This window comes from Crassostrea angulata, chromosome 5, assembly GCF_025612915.1.
Source record: "Crassostrea angulata isolate pt1a10 chromosome 5, ASM2561291v2, whole genome shotgun sequence".
NCBI classification, from domain to species: Eukaryota; Metazoa; Mollusca; class Bivalvia; order Ostreida; family Ostreidae; genus Magallana; species Magallana angulata.
In genome coordinates, this window is record NC_069115.1 from 51,204,231 (window position 1) to 51,226,250 (window position 22,020).

Genomic DNA, 22,020 nt, shown 5'->3' on the forward strand with positions numbered 1-22,020 from the left:
CTTATTTTCACTGCACCAACAGCTGTCAAACTTGTTTAAAATTTAATACATGTTAGTTTGGGATCAAAACAAACAAAAGGAAAAACAAAGGGGTTGAACAACCAAAAAAAGGGGAGGGAATCCAAACTCCATCAGAGAATGCAGTGCATCTTAAATACCTGAGTAGTCTTTATTTTGTATGGCTGACTGACAGTCAAGCTGAGCTCGACACAAGTCTTTCTCCATCAGGTGAATACCACACTTGCTGGTCGTGTTACTCTTCTTTAAGAAATTTCTCCACCTCTCCCTGAGACCCACCCCACAGGTCTGGCTGCAGGGGGACCAGTCACTCCAATGAGTGATGGCACAAAGGTCGGAGGGGTCACGGACCCTCGTGTCTATTTTTACAATGAAATCGTCAGGCAGAGTCTTGACACTGCTCCCTGACCCCAAGTCCAAACAATCTCCTTGACACGACCTTGACTCATCAAGGTCGATGCCACACACCTCAGGCTGAATTTGTGGATTTTTCAGCAGACGTCGTCGTTCCTGTTTCCCACTCCCACAAGAATTGCTGCAGACGGACCATTCCGTCCATTCGGTCGCTGCACATTTTTCTCTCTCTGAAATTAAGGTAGTTAGGGTTAAACGGTCTACATAATGAAAACCGCGATCAGCCCCATGCAATAATTAGACCACAAAAAAATCTCAATGTCATCCATTAGTAAGTCAGAGTTAGGACATAAACATACACATTACACTGTGAGAAAACTAAACAAATCCCATCAAAAATCTACAGCTGAAAATAAAATTCACAGTATCAATATATACAGATTGACCAATTTTGGTGTTTGTTTTATTCCCTTTTTTATCACACAAAATTTCAGATTTCATGTATAACTCTGACAACTGCTAAAGCATAAAAGGCATGCCTCATGCAACAAGTTATATTTGGTCCTGATGACTGCAGTATTTGTCTACAATGCGTGTAGATTTTGCAAAGGTATGCAGTATTAGACAAGATACATGAAGACGAAACACAGAGTAACAAGAACTGCCCTGTAAATGTGTGAACAGTACATCACAACAGTGAAACATGTCTACTTACTGCTCTGTAGATATTTATCAGCTGTTAAAATGAAAATGACAGCAATGGAAGAAGCAGGTCAGTGAAAGCATGAAGCAGAGTACAGCATAGAGAAAATATAGAACAGCATAGAGAAATACAGAACAGCATAGAGAAGTGGAGACCAAGGTTCTTGACTACTTTACACAGAGATAACCTACAAGTCCATTGTCTATCCATCAAAAAGAACACAGAGGATGCTTTCTTATTCATGCTGGCTTCCAATACAAAGGTGAATTTTATCAAGTGATTCTATTTCAGTCAATGATCGAACAGCATCCAAAAATGTTAATCATAACACAATCCAAGTGTAATTTCCTAAAAGAGTGTTACCCTTATCTGCTGTAAGAGAATGGACTAATCCCTACTACTCATTCAGCCTACTCAGACTAACAGATTCAGAGACTCATACCTATTATCACACACACACACACATAGAAGACACACACAGATCTAGGTTTGCTTGCTGATGATGCCGAGCCTTACCTATCTTCTTCTTCATCATCATCTTCTTCTTCATCAGCTTGATCAGCTCTGAGGTGCTCATCGTCTCGTCCTGGGTATCTGTTTCCTTTCCATCGCCATTACAAATGTCCTTGGTTTTGGTCAAGGTGACCCGGGCCATCGGTTTGATGGGGTGCTTCGAGAAGAAAGGTGAGCCTGGATGGTTGGGCTTCCTGTTCGTGATGTGCTGGATTTTTTCAGGGGGGTTGGTTTCTATATTGTCGTCCTTTTTAACAAAATATCAATATAATGTTAATAAGAATCATCCTTATAACAAATACAAATGAAATTATCCAACAGTTTGACACTTAACAGTGAATATCTGAGAGTTACCTCCCATGGAGTATATAGCAAAGAAGAAGGATGATTACTTCATGAGCCTCTTTTTATATTTTCACAGATTAATAAAACTATGCCTGTATCAAAAGGTCAGGACGACTCAAATTACATTTGTAATAAATTTTTTAAAAATTAGACCCAGAATATATACGGGTATAAATTATTGCTGTAGACATGAATATGATTGGAGCCATTGTATTCATTCACGCCGAGGACGTGGCCTTACAAAGTAGCTGATTCCACTGTCTGTGCCGGCGTCCCAGGGGTAAAGGTCTATGGTCATAGAGTCCGCCCATGTACAGTTCTGCTGACACAGGTCAACCTTATTCACACCTAAAAATTATCCAGAAAAATATAAAACAGTGAAAAGCCATAAATACAATCTGTCTTTTATTTTTTGGCTATTTCAATATTCTTTTATTGAGTGTATCTAATAAGCACTGAAGTTTCTACATACAGAATATAGTTGATTTTATATTTCATGTGTTGATCGGTAACAGGTTGATATTCATCAATGCCAATGAATGATCATAATTAAACAATTATAATAACAAATATAAACTCTGTGACCAGGGAAATATTCAATTAAAATTATTGAACATTGTGTGACAAGACAAATACCGTATATACGATAATTTTTTGCGATGATCTGATTTTCACTTTTTTCGCGATCTCTTTAAAAATTGCAAAATATTGAAAACGCAAAAATTTTATTTTGGATTATTTTTTATTTCAAACTTATAAAATCGCAAAAAATGACCGTCGCAAATTTAAAACGCTACACATTTCCCCCATTTTTGCAAATTTTGTGACACGCGAAAATTACCTAATATACGGTAATCAATGATTTTAAAAATTGAGCACTCTGCAGCCCCTTTAAGACATACCTACACACCAGTCGGGGCTGGGCCCGATCATAGACAGCAGGGAGAACAGGTGCTTGCTGGTGTCCACCTGGAACTTGGCCGTCACCGTACCTTGAAGGTTGTCCTCACCCCACAGGGGTGTGGTCTTCAGCACCGACTTGATGCTCTTGCTCTGTAATATAATAATTATTGATAACAACATGTCAGGAATTGTTTTTCTCATAAAGGTCAATCCATGGAGTGGTGATCCTATGGAATTTTTTTGTGTATTTCTGGGAGCCTGTGAAACTTCTGCTTCGGTTTTACATGAATCTCATCATCTGTTTACACTGTATGTATATAAAGCTACATTACTATATTTGAGCCTATACTGTATTCTATTGCAATTGCATGTAGATTTAATTATTAAATAAATATATTTCATTCAATTAACAAGAATATAATTTACAGTATTTTATCTTTAGTATTTGAACGATTTTCTAACTTTTTGTGTGTTATAACATTGATAGCTAATTTCATACAAAAAATCAATATCTTATCTTTAATAGTATGAAATTCATAAGATTCCTTCCTGTGTATGATTTAAAGCTTTATTAATAAGTACAGAGTACTAGAGATTTAATAAAATGTACTCTTGGAATTATTCAACAATAGATGATGTTCATTGCGTGCTTCAATTTGAATTATGTGAGCTTATCCTTGATCCATGGTCCAGGGGTCAAAGGGTTGACAGCTCGTTTGTTACAAGTAACCCCACCCATATGAATGTATCTTTCTTTAACCTGTCAATACTTTAAAATCCTCGGGAATTCGAGATGAATGCATTGTTGCAACAAACTGCCCTGTACTTTGGATACAGGGTTTTTAATGATCCACTTTAATACCTTCCTCTATCATAAAATGACACGTCTACATGGGAAGACTTTGGAATCAAAAAATCTAATAGAATGTTTTATGAAAAATAATCAAATAAATATGATGGACTACCAATAAACTTCAGTCCTTAACGCTGATAAATGCTGCCACTGGAATCTAGGTGCTACATAATCAGTGAGATTAATGAGCATAAATTTTTATAGCAATAATGCATCACATAATTCATCAACTGTAGCAGACACTCCACCAAACCTTATCAAAAACCAAGACTCTCGTTTGTGGAGAGGACAAGAAAAAGGCAGTAAAGTATGTGAGAGCAGGTCACAGGATGCAGTATATCAAATCCTCCCTTTATTAATTCAATAGATTACCCCTCAATGCTAATCCTTTCTCTCAATCTCCATTTTAGTCAAGAATGAATACAAGAATTCTTATTTATACAAATACTGTCAAAACAACCTAGCTGGCTTTGTATGGAAGTTTAATGTAATGATATAAATGCTGAGAAATTTGCAGCATTGGGACTGTGCAAAGGATGCAAATTTGAATTCAGGAAAAGAGACTGTTGGTGTACTAAGCCCGCTGCCCGCCCGACAATCAGTGCTGAGAAGTGGGCAAAGCAAGGAAACAGAGGCTTGAATCCTTGAGTTTTGCTGTCAATCATGTTGTATCATAATTCGTCTGAAGATGCCACTTTTAGAGTTCCTTACACAAAATAATTCAATCCTGAAATAGTTATTCTTGACACATACCAATTACACTTCTTTTTTAACTCTGACTGCCTCTGACTGACTCTGAGGTGTTATATGGCCTACACTTGCAGTAGATCTTAATTAACAAATGTGTATCCCCCTCTCCATCTTTACCTCTGTAATCAGCTAGTTGCATAACATGGCAGTTTTATTGCATCTCTATCAATAGCAGCAGGTCTTTTACTTTACGAAGACAAATACACTTGTGAAATCAAGCAGAATTCAGAAAAACTATAAATCTATCTGCCTGAATTATTAGGAGAAAAGATCATTGAATCAAGTCTCCCTTGCCAGGCTCTTAATGGAGTCCTGAGTGACACTGAATAATGCCCACACTTTTCACGGCAGTTTTCATATATTTTCCCTCGAATAGCTAGACTTCCCACAAATTTCCCTATCAAAACACCTCCACATATAATCTATGAAAATCGGCTTTCGTCATAGTTCTTCTAAATTCATGAAAGACATTTGTTGGCTAAAAATCTTACTAAGTTGGTTATGCATAACCTTGAAATTGTGACTGGTAAAAATAAAAAATAAAAACATCAAAAAAACGTATCATTCTGACATATCTTGATGAAGAAATTTTCCTATGAATTATTTTTTTTTCAATGTTTTTTATTTCTTTTATATTCTTAAGTACCATAAAACTGTTTTTAGATGAGTAAAAACTTTTTCCTTAAATGGACTCAAAAGAAGGGCATGAATAATTCATGCTTTATTTTTATTCTTTCATAAAAGCTTTGAATTGCTCTATTAATGTCTGACTGATTAATGTGATGTGGGATCTTTATAACTCATTAACAAATGAACCCCATGTTAATGAGTTCCAACCATTCTAAAAGGAACTTTGTTTTTATGTTGTCAATGAACCAAGTCACTGACATTTTTTTTTTGGTGAACAACAAAAATTGCTTAAATTTTAAAGAATGACCTCCCCTTAGCCCAAAACAGTTCCAGCAAAAAACAACCAGTTAAATTAAAGTACATCACGTAAAAATTTTTAAAAAACAATAGAGAGTAACCTCTGCCCAGTTGGATATATATCATGATTTGATAGTGGGATCTAGCTATTCTAAATCCAATTATAAAGCCAGATTCCCTCTTTGAAGATCTCAATATCACAACCATTCCTTGCCGATGCACACAACTTCTAATATCTACAGTTCTATGCTTGAGTGAGAATCGAACACATTTGTCATATCTCAAGCCTGTTCTCTTTCATCTTTTTAATCACATGAGACAAGTATAGTGCAACTATTTGATAACAACATAGATCATTACGTACTTTTTCTTGTAAAAAAGGGAACATTGTATTACATATGATTATTGCAGACAATTCCGACTAGACGTCGGATGTTTTGAGGAACAGATATTTTTAATTCTGACTAGTAAATCATGATCATTGGCATGAAAATTACATTTGTTAATAAAACACATTATATATACATCCGTCTTCTTTTTTTAACAAAATGATTGCTCACAAAGCCATGTACTTCTCCCTTTAGTGAAAATTGCGGTTGAATATGGATTTCAAAGAAGTTATTTTTGTGTCGCAAAACAGCTAACGTTTTTGGATAAATAAAGTACACCTAATTGTTGGTACCCATTCCTTTAGAAATTCTACAAATTCTTTCTTCATTTTATTTTGTGTTCAATCTGAAAAACATGAGTTGATGTCAATCCGGCAATGGTCTTTAAACAAGATCACTGCTCGGAAACACGGGAAAGTAGAGTGATGCGTGTCTCTACATCAGAAAGCCATGTTGACAAGAAAAATCACTAGAATTCTCCAAACAGTTTATGCTGTTCTCTGCACCACATGTCATTGCTCGATCAAATATAATCAATTAACAGAATATCTGACAAACTATTGAAAAATCTGAATAATTTTGATGGCTCTGCAGATCAGAGGCTAGCGGTCAGGAAGGGGGGGGGATAAGAAAATGGGGGTTATGAATCTGCAGATCTGAGCACAGAGGTCAGGAAGAAAGGGGGGATATGAAGAGGGGGGGGGGGGCATTTACTGGTAATAAAGAGACAGATAATTTCTAACTTATTGGTATCTTCCCTTCAGGAGGAAAGAGTGAATCCAATACTGGCTCGATTAGAGATGGCCAGCTTACTTCATCTTCTCAGCAGAAATCTAGTTTAAATCAGACTTATTAAGCATCTGTCATTCAGCCCAGTTTACCTCAATGACTCCTGTATGATTTGTCAGACCGTAAATACACTGCTTTATAATATCCCAAGTTTTGAGAATCAATTCAAATAATGTGGTTATCTAACCACTGTCTCATGCAAATATCCACATATGAACCCTCGAAACAGAATTGGAATATGAATGAAAATGACCAAATCATGACCTTGTGTTCCCAAATGACTGAATGTTTATGATAAAGACAGGAGTGTCGTAAGAAGAATAAATTGAAAGAAATTAGCTTTGAGACCTCATTTTGACCTCTAGCTTGGTTTTCTGGGATTATGAGTTGTAGTTAGGGATTAAGGGACACAATGTTAACATGGCCGTCCCTATTATCACCCTCAGTACACGGATGGCAGGGATATTTCTCCCTGTCTTCAATATCATGATGGATGTAGGCCTTATGAATAGGGAAACCTCTTTTCATATCTTAAAAGGGCTGGCTTTTAAAGGACTCTTTCATAAACCAACAAAAATTGTTGCAACTTAACAAATTTGCTTTTGATCATTTTGTTTGAAATTCGATGAATGCCAGATATGTAAAATTGTTGGTATTAGTGTCTGCACCATTGTCAACACATATAATTTGAATCAAGTTTTTGCCAATTAAAATAGTCTTAACAATTGCTCAATTTGACGCCAAACAAATATGCACTGTCATGCTTTCTAGTGGTTCACAAAGTCACTTTAATGATACAGCTTTCAGCACATAATGGGGCAAGGAAATTGACGAGTTATTTCATATTTATACCAATAAATGCCTTTATTTTCAGCCGAAGAAAAGTTTTTAGGTTTTTATGGAGTGTGAGATGGAATAAATTGCTGGTTTGAGTAACTGTAAGTTGATTGACAACTCGTCAGTCTGGTGCCGTAGTGTTCATTAAAGCGTTTGCTAGTCATACCCATGTACACATGCAATAAAAACACAAGCTATATAAAGATCCTTCTACCCCCTGGAATCATGTTAAAACATTTGATTACTGAAGCAGATAACTGTTTGAAACAAATCTCTTTGGGTGTCATGGAGAAAGAAAAATATTTTTATTGGCCAATTACCACATTTTTGATTCAATAATACTTAAAGTAAGTTAAAAAGAAATTCATGGGAAGCATGAGATGCTACAAAAAAATACACCTACAAATCGTAGGAGGCTAATGTCTACTCATCCTTTTGGAAACCAAAACAAACATTACTCATGTGTCTAAAATAGATTTTTATCCCAAAGATACCACCAGTAGAATTCCTGATTTCCTTACTGAGATCTATCTTTAAAGTACATTTCTCTACCTTCCTACAATTATCTTTTTTTTTCTCACATCCCACACTGATCATTGCTGATCTTGGGGTGCTTTAATGCCTTCTTTCATCCTTTAACAAAATGTTATTTCCCTGTGTTTTATGCCCTGGGATAATGTCTGGCAAGTAGGTCTAGGGCATTCAAAAAGATTTTAAGGCTATCATAAATATACCTTCTTTTACTATTGATATGCTCTTAAACATTAATACAAATAAAACATTGTACACTTCCAACTTCCAACTAAAATGTAAATCAATTTACAAAGGGAACTTTTATTTGACCATAGTTTTGCCTTGAATTTGTGAAATTCATCTTGCCCTTATTTTATGCCTTGAATTGCCCTTGAATCTGACTTACATTTCTCTTGAACTCTGTCTCCAGGAAGTTGGAGAAGCCATATTCGCAGACTTCCTTCACCCCGCGTGAGGCGTATTCCCCATAATTCCACACTGTGTAGTCATTAGTATGGGAAGCTCCTATGACGCTTGACCAATGCAGCTGAACTTTTTGCACTGAAAGTAAATAAACATGCTAATTAATGATGATGTTATTAATTTTCATAATTAGGTGTCTGCAGGTTAGTTTGCATATGAGAAACACCATTAAAATGAATTAATATGCATGGCATGTACAAAACAGAACATCTGTTTGCAATTCATTATCACTATTATAATTACAATAAAACTAACACTGTTCTAGTTTTTAGGTCTTAGCCAAATTCAAAGACATCTTAAGCATTTGATACTGATGAATAAACTTGATTTTCCAGATTCCTTCATGTAAAAATGTTCAGTAGTTCTTTAAAACCAGCTAGCTCATCTTTAATCCAATGTCAAATCCATCCCATCAATAACCCATTTTTTATATCTATGTGTCAGGGCCCAGAATTTTTTTACACTTTTTAAATAAGATAATACAAGGGATGAAACTCATCAAAGACCCACAACTTATACAGACTATGATTCTCTCTCATCTGTTTCCAGAGAATAAAAGCCTCATGATAACCTTTAGAAATATAATTCAATAGCTGATAACCAAATGAAAATTTTTCTCATACTTGGGCAATAAGCATGTAATCGCTTCAAGATAAATTTTGCGATTTTTCTCTACGGCTAAAAGTTAAAAAAACTATTTCAAACTTGCCAATAAAATAACATATTAAAACATGCATTACAAAATACTACAGAAGTCAGAGATACAAGGGGCACCTGTTTGATACAACGTATGATAACAGATATAGGATAGCATCAATTACTGTTCTATTTGGGCCCGTACAATAACAGTTGCTCTTACAATTAAGAAATCCCTTTTAATAATTCACTCTTCTGAAGAGAATCACAATTAAAATTTTATCATAAAAACTCGTACCATAAATTTTATCTGAAAAAATCACATCTATCAAACTTGCACTAGTGAATTATGAAATAACTTGGTTGCTGGCCTAACTAAGTGGCAAAACACCTTAATATTGGAGAAAAAATGACTTCAATGGGTGAAAATGATTGCTATTTGAGTCAGCTATCATTTCACTGGCTGATGAATTTTGACAAACAAATCTCTCCTAGTCAGATGCTATCTATTCATATTCTTCTCAACCAGCACAATGGCCAATATTATATATATACTTATATCACTTAGAGATATTTTATCTATAAGGAGATTAACCCTATCTGAATGGAGAAAACATGGGGAGCAAATCAAACTGTGGACCCCTAAGCAAACTCGACTGGCAAGCCACTCTACGGAATCAATATAGAACGATCTCATGTCCCCCATGAAGTGCATTAAAATCTTATCACTTTGTCAAAGGCTATGATAAATGGCTACCCGATAGATTCTTTTTTATCCCTGGAAGTCAAAAACCACAACTTTCTGTCAACTGTCATCATCTTTTCAATCTGATCGGGACAGCTCCATTTTGTTTAAAGGATACTGTTTGAGAAGACATTTAACAGAATCAGTTTCCAAACCACACATGGGGTGGAGCATAATGCAGATTTCTGCAATTTAGATTTTTGTATGGTGACTTCGTGTGGACATCTCATTAATGTTACTGCTCCAAGCAAAACATTTGGTGTAAGAAACAGAGAGGAACCATTTAACTTTCAAATTTCAAATGTCACTACTAAATCACACAGGGAAAACACGAAGACCCCAGATGTTATAAAAATACACCTCAACTTATGACAATATTATCATTTCAACGGGGAGAAAATGTTAAAGATTGATAAATCGTTAGCAAAGAAGTTAATCAAAAGTTCAGAAAAAAGATCTAGGTCAGAATCTTGGTTATATATTCATGATAAACAGATAAATAAATTCATTTCAACCAGTCAAAAATGGAACCACCTTAAAAATTCCAGTGCGGTACACCAATCAATTTCTTTCTGTCAGAAAAAATATTTTTGGATGATGCTTAATCAAACCCTTAATTATTTTCTATGCTAAATTAATATATTCGTTACCGAGCCCAGTAAGCATCTAGTCTGATGCATTGCATGGAGGCAACGGGTGCAGGGAAAAAGAAGAATGAGACTTCGTATTTAGCTTCAATGGTAATGAGATGAGTTTTTTAGCGCAGAAAGAATGCTAACACTATCAGACACCTGTTTTGCTAAATGAAGGCAGGGTTTTGTTTTTTACGACATGCTCTTAATAGTTTTACGGTGACGTTACTATCTTTTCTCATCATGACAACATGCTTTCTACTCCAAGTCAAGTCTAGCTGTTTGTCTGTTGTCTGATTTACAATTAACCATCAAGAGAGAATCTTGAAAAAATTTAATGAAAAATATCTAAACAAAATGAAAGAATGTGAAGTTGCATCAAGGATGGATTTCTTTATTCTATTCTGAGTTTTATAACGAGAGTGCATATTGCATCTTTGTGATAGAGTGCAAGATTTCATGGTTTTTACTAGTACATTATTATTCAATCTACCTCATCATACTCAATAAAAAGCTTGAAATCTGGGTGTGGACTAAGTACTGATACAGATCGCAGGACCTTGTGCCCTCATTGGAGGATCTCTTAGTGTGAACATCTGTTCCTCCTTTCCCCATCTCTTATTTAGTCCTCAAATTGCACCTAAACTTTTATATTGAAGCATTCCCCATGAATACCGATCATTAAAGGAAGCAACATTCCCAATTAACTGCTCCAATAAACAAACTTCCGTATTTGTAACTAACCCCTGTGGTTTACCTGCCTAAGACACTGATCCCTACTATCATCAATGGGGTATCCTTTAGGGTGGGTCTGCTAGGACTAAGAAATTGAGACCTATATTGTCAATGCATGTAAAAGGGTTTCCCTTGGGTTAGGTCTTCCAGAACTAAGTAATTGAAACTTACCATCATCAATGGGGAATCCCTTTGGGTGGGTCTGCCGGGACCAGAGGCCCTGGAAGTGCATCTTATAGCGGGCCTCCCCACAGGCACAGCACTGGGGGGCAGGCTCCACCTGAGTACCACCCTGGGCGGTGGCATCTCCCAGCGGAGCTTGTATAGGAACTGAAAAATAAGGATACAATTAAACTCTGCAACAAACATAAAGTAAAATACAATCTCATTTTTTCTTTATGGATTGTATACACTGGCACATGTTAGAAATACCAGATAAATCTTTTTCATCATCATTTGACCTCAACATAATCATATAGTATTACCCATTTTAGCTTATTGCCTTTAGTGCAATAATAATATGTGTCTTGATTGCATATCCAATTCATCTTGCTTTATTTTTACATGTTTTCAAGATAATCATTAATCTATCAGGAAAATGTGAAATTTTATTGATGACATCCATTAACTTTCAGTGCAAAAGAAAGAATTTTAATTTGAACAAAACAAAAGGCATTTGTCCACTAAAAGATTTTATTACAAAGAACAAATTTTTAAGAATAGCCAGTATCATCATAAGTGACAATGAATACCTGGCCACTCAAAATAAGAAGGCTATTGTGAACTTCTGCCTCTTAAAGATCATCATAACCTCGTGAGTGTAATTAAAAAACAGAGCCAATAATTCAAACATAACTGTGACTCCTGAATCAATAGGCGAAGCATTTCTCCGACGGAGGTAATTACAGGTTTTCGTGACACAATTAAGGCGAGGGCGATTCAGTGTAGACTTGGAGTCTTTACAAACGTGATATGAAGACATATATTTATGAAAAAAAAAACACAATATTGTCTTTTGGGGAGGGAACATACATTTTAAACTTTAAGCAATCCATTTAAAAAATAATCCATTGACTTTGTTAAATTGCATCATCTCCGATTCAAATTGAGAATTTCTGGCACGCAACTTGATCAGAAGTACATTTAACATTCTGTAAAGTGTCTGTTAATGTTCATTTAAATTTATCAAATCAATTAATAACCCTAACTTCCACATGCCTATCATTTTACCCTGCACATAAAAGTGTTAAAATGCAACTCAATATGACCACGAAAACCTAGAGTTTAAAGAAGCATAATAGATGATGTAACAGCTTGCCAAAGAAGAGACGTTTACGATTAATATCTAACACCCACTAAAAACAACTTGGTGTGCGGATGATACACCTCAAAAAGTGAGGCGATTTTTACTGCAATTAGAGAGTCTGTCTGGATGGTGGATACAATTTCATTCAGACGCATTATTACATATATTTGTACGCAACCACCGATGTGAAAACTTGCACACAATTGTTATGCATTCAAGTTATAATCCAAAATGTTACAGAACATTGTAAATTGCCATAAAAACATGCCGCTGATTTCATATCATTTTAACAACTTCATATTCGTCACTAAATCTAAAATGCAAGACACACAAAAAAGACTTTAATTTTACAGCCACTAGTAGACATATCCCATTTTATGGCCAATTTTAAGGACATTTATTTTTTTTCAAGGTCCTATGATTAATAACTTCATCACAAGATGAATAGAGAAAAAATTCGAAATTCTGCATCTAAGTTGATTTTTACCAAGCGATTTTTAAGTGTTCTCAAATAATGCTGCAGACAATGTTTGCTCTCCAACATTGAATTTCTATTTTTTTTTTCAACGATAACAGGTACAAACTAAACAGAAGCTGCAGAGCCATGATTTATCAGTGACCAGTTGAGGTTTTTCACAAGGTAATCTCCTGGATTCTTGATTTGCACTCTCCAAAGCTTTCACCAGATTAGATAATACTACCAGTATTACCCCCCCCCCCTTTTTTTTTTATTAAAAGTCTATCCACTCATTATTGTAAGTTGTCATTACAACTGGTATTATTTTTAATTTCTTCGTTACATGTACATGTATTTCTTTTGTAGGGAAGGAGAATGTGTGTGTGGGGTGGGGGGGAGGGGGGCTATCAAAATTGATCCTATGCATTTTTTCAAACAAATGAAGACAACTGCAAAAACATTAACAGGCCAAGAATCATAATAGTGAAAAGAAAAGTGTTTAGAGCATTTGAATATAGGCTCTTTGTTTATACTTTTCAGTTTTTTTATAATACCCTTAACATGAATGTTCATTAAATATTAGTTCTAAAATCCCTGTTAGTGAAATCCACAGAAGAACCCCCATTATTACTATCATCAGAATGCAGTTTTCAAGCAAATGAATGCATGATAAAATAAACATTTCAGGCCAAGAATTTTATTTGAAAAAAAACAAAAACATTTAGCCACTTACACACTTGCTTTAAATAGACTATTTTCTTTTACCCTCATTAATATTGCACCCTGAACATAAATATCTGTTTGTTTTATAATGGCCTCTGTTTGGTGTCAGATTCCAACAAGTACCTGTTTAATCCCTACCCCCATAAAGAAGCGATCCTCAGCAAGACCTTACACCAGAAACTACTTAAAGAAAACAGGTGTCTGAAGCACACTACAGCCAAACATCTCTGAAGATCCTAACTCAGATGTAAGTTCAAGAGATCAGTTTATCATAAATATCTATGAAAGGTTTTAACAGTTTTGACAAGTAGTTACCACACATTAAATCTTACACCATCATAACAGTCAAGAATTCCTTAATTTCTGCTACAGAGCAGTTACAATAAAATATGCCCCCATTCCAGATACACATCTAATCTCAGTTCTGTACAAGGTTACTGACTTAAATTGCAATTATGATCAATTTTATATATACTGGTACTTTATACTTTTTAAGTTATGTAGACAGAAATTCACAGTTTGAGCTACAAGAATTTTCTGAAGAAGACATTTCAGTTTGGCCATACTAGCTGGTGCACAATACCCACCCATCAATACCAGTGTATATATAGTAAATACTGAATGTTACTATGGGTTTAGCATCAAGTTGCTTTTTCATATCATACATAGTTAAAGGCTCAGCCATGATTTAAGCCTAAGGTTAATTTTATGCAGAATAATAGAACCATGTTAACATGAGCTTGGACTTTGGGTAGTTGTGTAAAACAGCAATGGGATGTAGGCCTGTCTATTTCATTGCATACATCCTACCGAAACTCCAAAGTCTTGTTAAAATGGTTCTATTTTGAACCAACAGCAATATCTGAAAGTTTTTTTTTCAATAAAGGCTGAGGTAGATAAGTACACGTAATATATCAAGAAGAAGAACTTGACAAAGAAGTATAAAGATTTGACAATTACTGTAAACATAATATATTTAGCGTGTACAATATTTGGCGGAATATGATTTTTCAACAAATTATCGTGGATTTGATTATTAAAGCGCATTTCTGAATGTACCTATTTATCTGCTAATATATTTTACATTTTGGCAATGTATTTGATTTAGCGGATGCCGTTTCCGCCAAAAACGCTAAATATAATACACAGCCAAATGTAATACATTTACAGTAATCCCCGGCGTCACTCACCATCTTCACACACTTTGTACGTCAGACCGCCTTCATCTTTGAACCAGATATCTGGATGTTCCGATATCACAGTGCCTCTACAAATAAGAAATGAAATAAAATTTAAAAACACCTCTTTTTAAATAATCTAAACAGAAATGACACAACATTAATTCAATAATTTTGAGTTGTTATAAATGAAAATCTCCCTAAACTTACACAAAGAAAAACAAAGCCCTATGACACTAAGACTAATAATATCAAATTTTGCCAGAATGCTGAAGAATTGGGCAATTGTTGTGGATTTTCTACAGTATTTGTGGGAATGTAGCAATGTGCATAGAGAAAAAAAAACAAAGTGTGCCTATCTATGATTGAGATGATAGGACACTCATGTACCCATGAAATCAATGGATTCTGTTCCCCTTAAAATCTGGCGATACTAATATTTCTTGACATGAAGTACAGGAGTTCTAACATTAAACACAATACCAACAAGCAACAGCTTGAAAATCAAAAGGTACTCGCCTACACAATTCTATCAAAATAATCATATATAAAAAAATATGCAGGGGAGTTACTGCAAGAAGTCCATAAAAAGAATTCATACAATAGAACACAATAAGTAAAATTGGGCAAGTCTCTCGGAAGCTAATCTTAACATACATGCTTTCATAAATAATAAAAGATCAAACAGGGAACCACAGAAAGCGCCAAGAATTTCTCAAGTCAAATAGATCAAATGGTGCCGACTCCCATGTCGAGATAAACCTGTCGTTTGGATAATTAAAATATTGCATTTGTTGAAATTAAACAATTTTACATCACAATTAGTTGTCAAAATATTATCAGAGGTAATTCGTTTTATTACTACAGGGGCTTTACGATTAAAATCTCTGATAGCTTTAGACAGGTTTTTAAAATTATTGAATTTTTTCATTTTTTCCACCCAATTGAATCACATATTATGATTTCGTAATTGGCCAATTTCTAATCAATTTTAAAAATCTGAAGAAAATTTTTTAAAAAAAGAAAAAAAAAACGATTTATCACTTGTATTTAAATACGTAATTTCTCACACTAACTGTCTCATCAAAACCAATCAACATATTTTTGACTTTGTAACATTGAACATTCCAAATCCCTATTTACCCAAAACAAGCCAATTTATTATGCAATAACGTTCCTAATTAGTCCCCAATAACAAAGGTTGATTCTCCCACTTAGAGCCCTCTCCAAAGTTCTTAATATGTGATGATCTGGTGGTCCTTTGTCTGGTTCTCGATCCCTATTACACACCTGGTAAGAGACTTGGGGGGACAGGGGATTAGGATCAACGACTAAACTCGTAGGTGACCCTGATCCCTGGGCAAGTGGTGCCTATACGTAACAGTGAATTGGTACTTTAATACATAACAAACCTTCAAGTGCATGCAAAAAATAAAATCCTTTAAGGATCATTACTAGGTTCCAAGGATTCAGGAATTAACATTGCTGGGGAATTAACCTCTGTCGGTTCAGAATATAAAATACAAAGAGACCTGTCTTTAAAATACTTAGCTCATAAAAAGATTCTTAAAGCAAATTTACTTGAAATTTTTTGAAGACAGTAAAATCTAAGTTCAATATGTATAATTTCTTTTATCTCTAATACAAATTTATTCACTGGTGTCTTGACGGCATTATCATGAGAGATAGTGTTTCAGCAGCAGTTAAACACACACCTTAATTGCTGCGACACATATTTTAAAATCATTAAATTCGATTCTCAAGAAACACTTTCATCAATGGGGGACCACCTAAAAAGATAATTTAAGCCTTTTCATAGATTTCTTATTAAAATCTACCTGAACAACCTGCGGACCAGAGGCATACATTGTACCTATCAGGTAAAACCAGGCATAATGAGCGGACGCACTTTGCTCGGGATAGGACCACAGAGACTATCCTTTGCTGTAGCACAAAGCGGTCAGCATTAAGAAACATTCAATCTGTGAAATTTTTGTACCACTGAATGAATAAATCACCAGCCTTGCGGCTACTGTGTTTCAAAACATGCTTACATAGGGTTGAGGAAATCAGACAAACACATTTTATGCTGCAAAGAAAACATCATCTTGGGACATGTCACACAGAAAAGGAGTTCTTTCTTAAGGGTTTAAGTGGGATAAATCACTGAAATATCTCTCCTGTTTGTTTAGATTCCCCGAAACCAAATGCAGCGCAGCCACAATGTTTAATAATAATATGTTAGAAAAATAAAACATTTCAACTTCTTAACATACATGGAATGTCAATTCCCATAGGCAATTTGACTTTAAATTTACATATGAAATATTTCATTGTTTATGTTACCAGGAATGCAAAAATAAGGCTGAAATGTTTAAGAGCTTGATGTATGGAAAGTTTGCGAACCTTAGAAGTGATTTATAAAGGGTTTCCATATTCCTTTTTATTCACGCAAATCAAATTTAAATATACAAATATGTGCATTATCAGCAAGTGCTTTTCAATTCATTTTCTCAATATATTTGGTGAACTTCATACATTTTTTATACAAGAAAGGGATTCTACAAAATCATGTCAATTTTATTTCCTTTCAAATAGTTTTGTATCATATAATGTCATCTACTTTTTTTTAATGCTTTGCAATATTCAGAATGATTTTCTTGGAAATTCGACGCATAACTTTTCAAATGGTATTTGCCATTTACTGATCTTAATATGGACACCTGAGAAGTGAAAACAGCATCAACTTATTAATTCTATGAATAAAAACACTTTGATTCTGCAAGAGTTCATAAAAACACAGTGAATGAATGTGAATGGTGACAAAAGAGATGACTATCACGTATATATATAAATCAGAATTAACATGGGTAAAAAAAATCTTATTGAATTCACTCTAAATTGAATACTATCAATATATCAAGTCCCATTCCTCATTTGACTACAGGTATCGATACATAAAACCTGTATTGTACTCTCACTGTGTTTTTTACCCCTTTGTCTGTTTCCATTGTCCGTCCAGTGTATTTTATTCAAAGAAAGAAAAAAAAATAAATGTATAAAATATCAACCACTACTTATCTAGTTACACAACAAGCCAGAAGGGAGATGGTTTGTACAAACACTGAAACCTGAGAAGTCCTTGTGTTTATACATAGATTTAATTTAAAGCACAAGTTAGTGACAATTCCAGTTTACTTAACATATAAAGCTCCTACATAATCAACAACACACAGACATTTGAGATGACACTAATGTATCAAGGCAAGCAGGTCCCGAGGTCTAAAACAAGGACATAGGCTAAACCTGATAATCCGACCCAACACAGATATTGTTTATGACTTTTGTTAATAATAAAGATATCTACCATTTCACTTTTTTATGTGGTTTATTTTTCCTTTTGAGTGACCTCTTTATTTTATTTAAAGCCAATCTGCAGCTGAGGAGATTAACAAGTGTTATTAGATATGTCCTGAATATACTGTTGTCTCAGGGTTAATCCCGATTCCAGCTCTACCATGTATGATACTGTTCGTAGTAATGATATCGGATAATGCATTTTTGTCTTTAATCCTATAAGTCTACCAGAAAGATGGGCTCAAAGCTTCTGGAGAAAGAAAAAATTACTTCTAGCCACCCAGTCCACAAAATCTGTCAGCAATTTGTAAGACTGTATGATCGTGATAAAGATCTGCCAAATTGGGTGCTTGCCATTTAACATTTGAGAGGACAGTTTGTAAACATTGGGAGGAGAAGGCATGTCATCCTTTTGTCGTAGCCGAGACCTTCTTCTCTGTTTTCATACAATTCCCAAATTATCACATCGGGAGTCGAGCTTCCTGACTTTGGATCTGATAATGACAGACTGCAAGACGGTGGACCAGCGGCCTGACGGATTTGAGTTGACACTACACTACACAATTATGACATATCCAAACATGGATCCCCGCTAATCTGACAGCATGACGTTAACAGTAAATAAATGTTCCAATTAAGATGGACTGGTCCCCAGAAGTTGACAGACAGGTCGAGTTAGACAGTTTCATGGGTATAAGTTTCACAGGTATATCTACCCTACTGCCATTTTCATCGCTAATTTGATTGCGCCTTTTTGGTTCCATTATAATAGGGGTAAAAAAAAATAATACAAATTTGAAAAACATTTTAATAAAGTTTTGAACCAGTTGTTGGTGTAGATAAAACACCTGAAAAGCATACAATTGCAAGCCATTTGCCCAAAGTGACAGCAATTTATCACCAATCATGAGTTTCCAGGTCTGTCAATTGATTTAGTGGACCAATTACCCCTGTAAGCACCTGTTGACTTAACAACCCACCGAGTTCACCACCCAGGCCTTCCTAATCTCATTAATCTGACCACCCCCTCCACTCAATCTGATGCTTTCTCCTACCACTAGGTGGCACCGACAAGATTTCTTGGGGGTCAATGAGGTCACAGGCATTGGTGGAATGACTGACAGGAAACATGGATGCTGAGCAGAGAACAAATGTGTCAGCCGATAACTGATGTACCCAACAGACATCTGACCATGCAGAGTGGACACAACAAATGTCTACTTTCAGTAGTTTACACATTTTTAAGTGCTAAATGAGATGGATTGACGAAAATGGCCCATCACCCAGGCGTACAGGGAGCATAAGATTTATCAAGTGGCAAGACTGTAATGAATGGCCCCCTGTATGTCACACAAGGCTGTACCACAGAATGCAGGTGTTGTCCTGGGAAGAAATCTGTCTAAAATAATACATAATTTGCACAGAATATGGCACATTTTTTTCTGTTATGTAATGTTTTAATTGTAAAATGTTTAACACTTTTCCCTGACCCTTACGTTGAGCAGATCTTGACTGAAAATAGCTGCATATTTCTGTAGAAAGTTTTGACATTTTGTCATCCACCACAAATCAACTTACACAGCCAGTGTTTTACAAGACCCCAAGTCAAGGCTGCGAAATCTCTGTCTCATTTCACAGGTGCACTAGCTGAGAAGGTTTTAGAGAAAAACTTGTCAAGCTAGTGCATTGCTTGAAACATTAAAACACACAGACATTAAAACACACAGAAGATGCAGAACCAAAACAGTACTCATATTTGTTTACATTCCTTGGAATTTTACTCTTGCCTGTCTCCGTTTTTTTAATTCATGAAATCATCATAAATTCAAATAGAGCAATTTTAACCATCTCCTTACATAATACAAAACAGTTGATATACATGTTATGCTGTATCCTTTCCAACTGAAGTCATTATTAAGATATGGTAGATAGGAAAAACTCCATGTATTTTTTAGACTTAAAACTCCTTCATTTAAATCCACTGAAGATGAAGTTAACACAAGCTGACATTTCTTTTTAAGCTTAAGAGTTTTCAAGCTTTTTCTATCTAATTTAAGACAAGAAATGAAGCATTCAAACTTTCTATTTTTTACTCCTATTAAATCTATGCAGATATGTATAATTTAGTTATCTTCATGCACATAAAAGAAATTATGACGATGATAAAAAAGAATCTCATTAAGAAAATGCCATGTGGTATAAATATATCTCCCTGTTTAATTATATCATCAGCAATCTGCCAAAAATCACAGATTTATGATATTTTTTGAGCTCATCATTTTCCAACTCACTGCCGAGCTCAATGGCTCAGAGAGAGCACAGAAAGAGAGACCTTGAGCCTGGGTGATGAGATACAAGATTTCACAAAGCCAAGCGACACACTAGTCAGTATTCAGAGTCAAAAAGATTCCTTAGTTCTCCTTGATGTAATAATCAGACAGAATTAAACAATTAATTATGCATTATACACAGGAAATATCAGGGATGACTCTCGACAGAACTATAATTTCATTATAAATGTCTTGATATTGTGAAACCACGCAAATATTCTAAAGGTCTGCACCAGTCCGGAAATTAGCCATGACATCCGTATCTATCTATATCTCCTAACAGTCTTTTATGCTTAATAAATAAATTACCCAATAAATTAGATGTGTTTCAAACGTCGTGTAAGCCCGCTATATATAAGATACATCAAATGATGAGGAGCCGATGAATGAATTACTCAATGAAATATTTCTTACATCTCTACACACACGCCAGTCGCCAGCCGCGAGATAAACTCATCTGTACATGCTCTTTAGCAGGAAACTAAAAACGTTTTAATAGAAAACATTAGATCCCCATCAACTTGCGATAAGTCCTGGCTAATCAGGGCTCGTTTGATATGTTTGATATACGCCTTGGACTTGCAGTCTTCCGCTGCCCATAGTTGCTTTTTCCAGATATGTATAATCAGAGAGCAGAGACTTCCGACTCCAAAACAACCATTCATGTCTTCAGTATCGCAATCACCAGAACGTGTTATTGTGCAGATCAAATGCTTCTATGCCTCATCAACAGAGGATATTACATATAGGCCCTAATTTTAACGACGCCATTCAGAGACACTTTATCTACTTGTTATTCTCCTGATCCCTTTTTCTTGTTTATTTGATTACAATGGTGGATTACTGAACATTGTCCAGAAGTTTAAACATGGCTATACAAATACAAATACGATTGTCTACAAGTAGATATCAATTAAACCAAAGCTGTCCAGATTTTGAAGACTTAGCATGAGAACAAAAATACATATCAGGGTCAAATTCTGCATATTTTAATGATACAGTTATCGGGTTCGAATTTTTGATATCTTCTTAACAAGAACTAAATGCGACTGCACTTCTTAGGACCGCCGCACAAAGACGACTGATTTCTGTAACCAGATATTGCGAATTAGCGAGAGAAGATCCTAAACAATACTGTCATGCTCCCCAAACAAATTTATTTGATTAATTGGCACACAAAATACCAAAAAATTCTAGATATGCTCCACAGTACTGGCAAGGTGTAGAATAGTTCAATATTTACTCTTCTGCAGTATTACGCAGGATAAACTTCAGAGGTATTTCATTACCAGCATTCCGCTTGGTACGATATTGACTTTGCAAGACCGATGAACAGACTTCTTTTTTCTCACCTGGTGCAAATTTCACCAATTAGTACTCAGATATCTAATTCCATGTCTATTCTCTTATTGTTTAACTCACTTAAAACCTTCTTAATCTGCACTACTTGAACATTTCCAGCTGGAATGTCTACCCCTATACCCATAATTGACACCTGTGGGACAACACAATCTGAAATTAATGACATCGACTTCGTGCCAATG

At 35.1% G+C, this 22,020-nt stretch overlaps 1 protein-coding gene across 5 annotated transcripts in view; it reads right to left on the bottom strand.

Moving 5' to 3' along the window:
- LOC128185877 (spondin-1-like) overlaps positions 1 to 22,020 on the bottom strand; it is a 41,854-nt gene that overhangs the window by 4,948 nt on the left and 14,886 nt on the right. For 3 of the 5 annotated variants that reach the window (XM_052855560.1, XM_052855559.1, XM_052855557.1), the window contains exons 4-11: positions 14,802 to 14,878; positions 11,297 to 11,455; positions 8,301 to 8,455; positions 2,836 to 2,986; positions 2,175 to 2,281; positions 1,592 to 1,835; positions 1,088 to 1,108; positions 159 to 602 (exon numbers count right to left, since the gene is read on the bottom strand). In XM_052855560.1, coding sequence (XP_052711520.1) covers positions 159 to 602; positions 1,088 to 1,108; positions 1,592 to 1,835; positions 2,175 to 2,281; positions 2,836 to 2,986; positions 8,301 to 8,455; positions 11,297 to 11,455; positions 14,802 to 14,878 — 1,358 coding nt within the window. The remainder of the gene's footprint in view (positions 1 to 158; positions 603 to 1,087; positions 1,109 to 1,591; positions 1,836 to 2,174; positions 2,282 to 2,835; positions 2,987 to 8,300; positions 8,456 to 11,296; positions 11,456 to 14,801; positions 14,879 to 22,020) is intronic. The other 2 variants (XM_052855558.1, XM_052855561.1) reach the window with 2 other exon arrangements.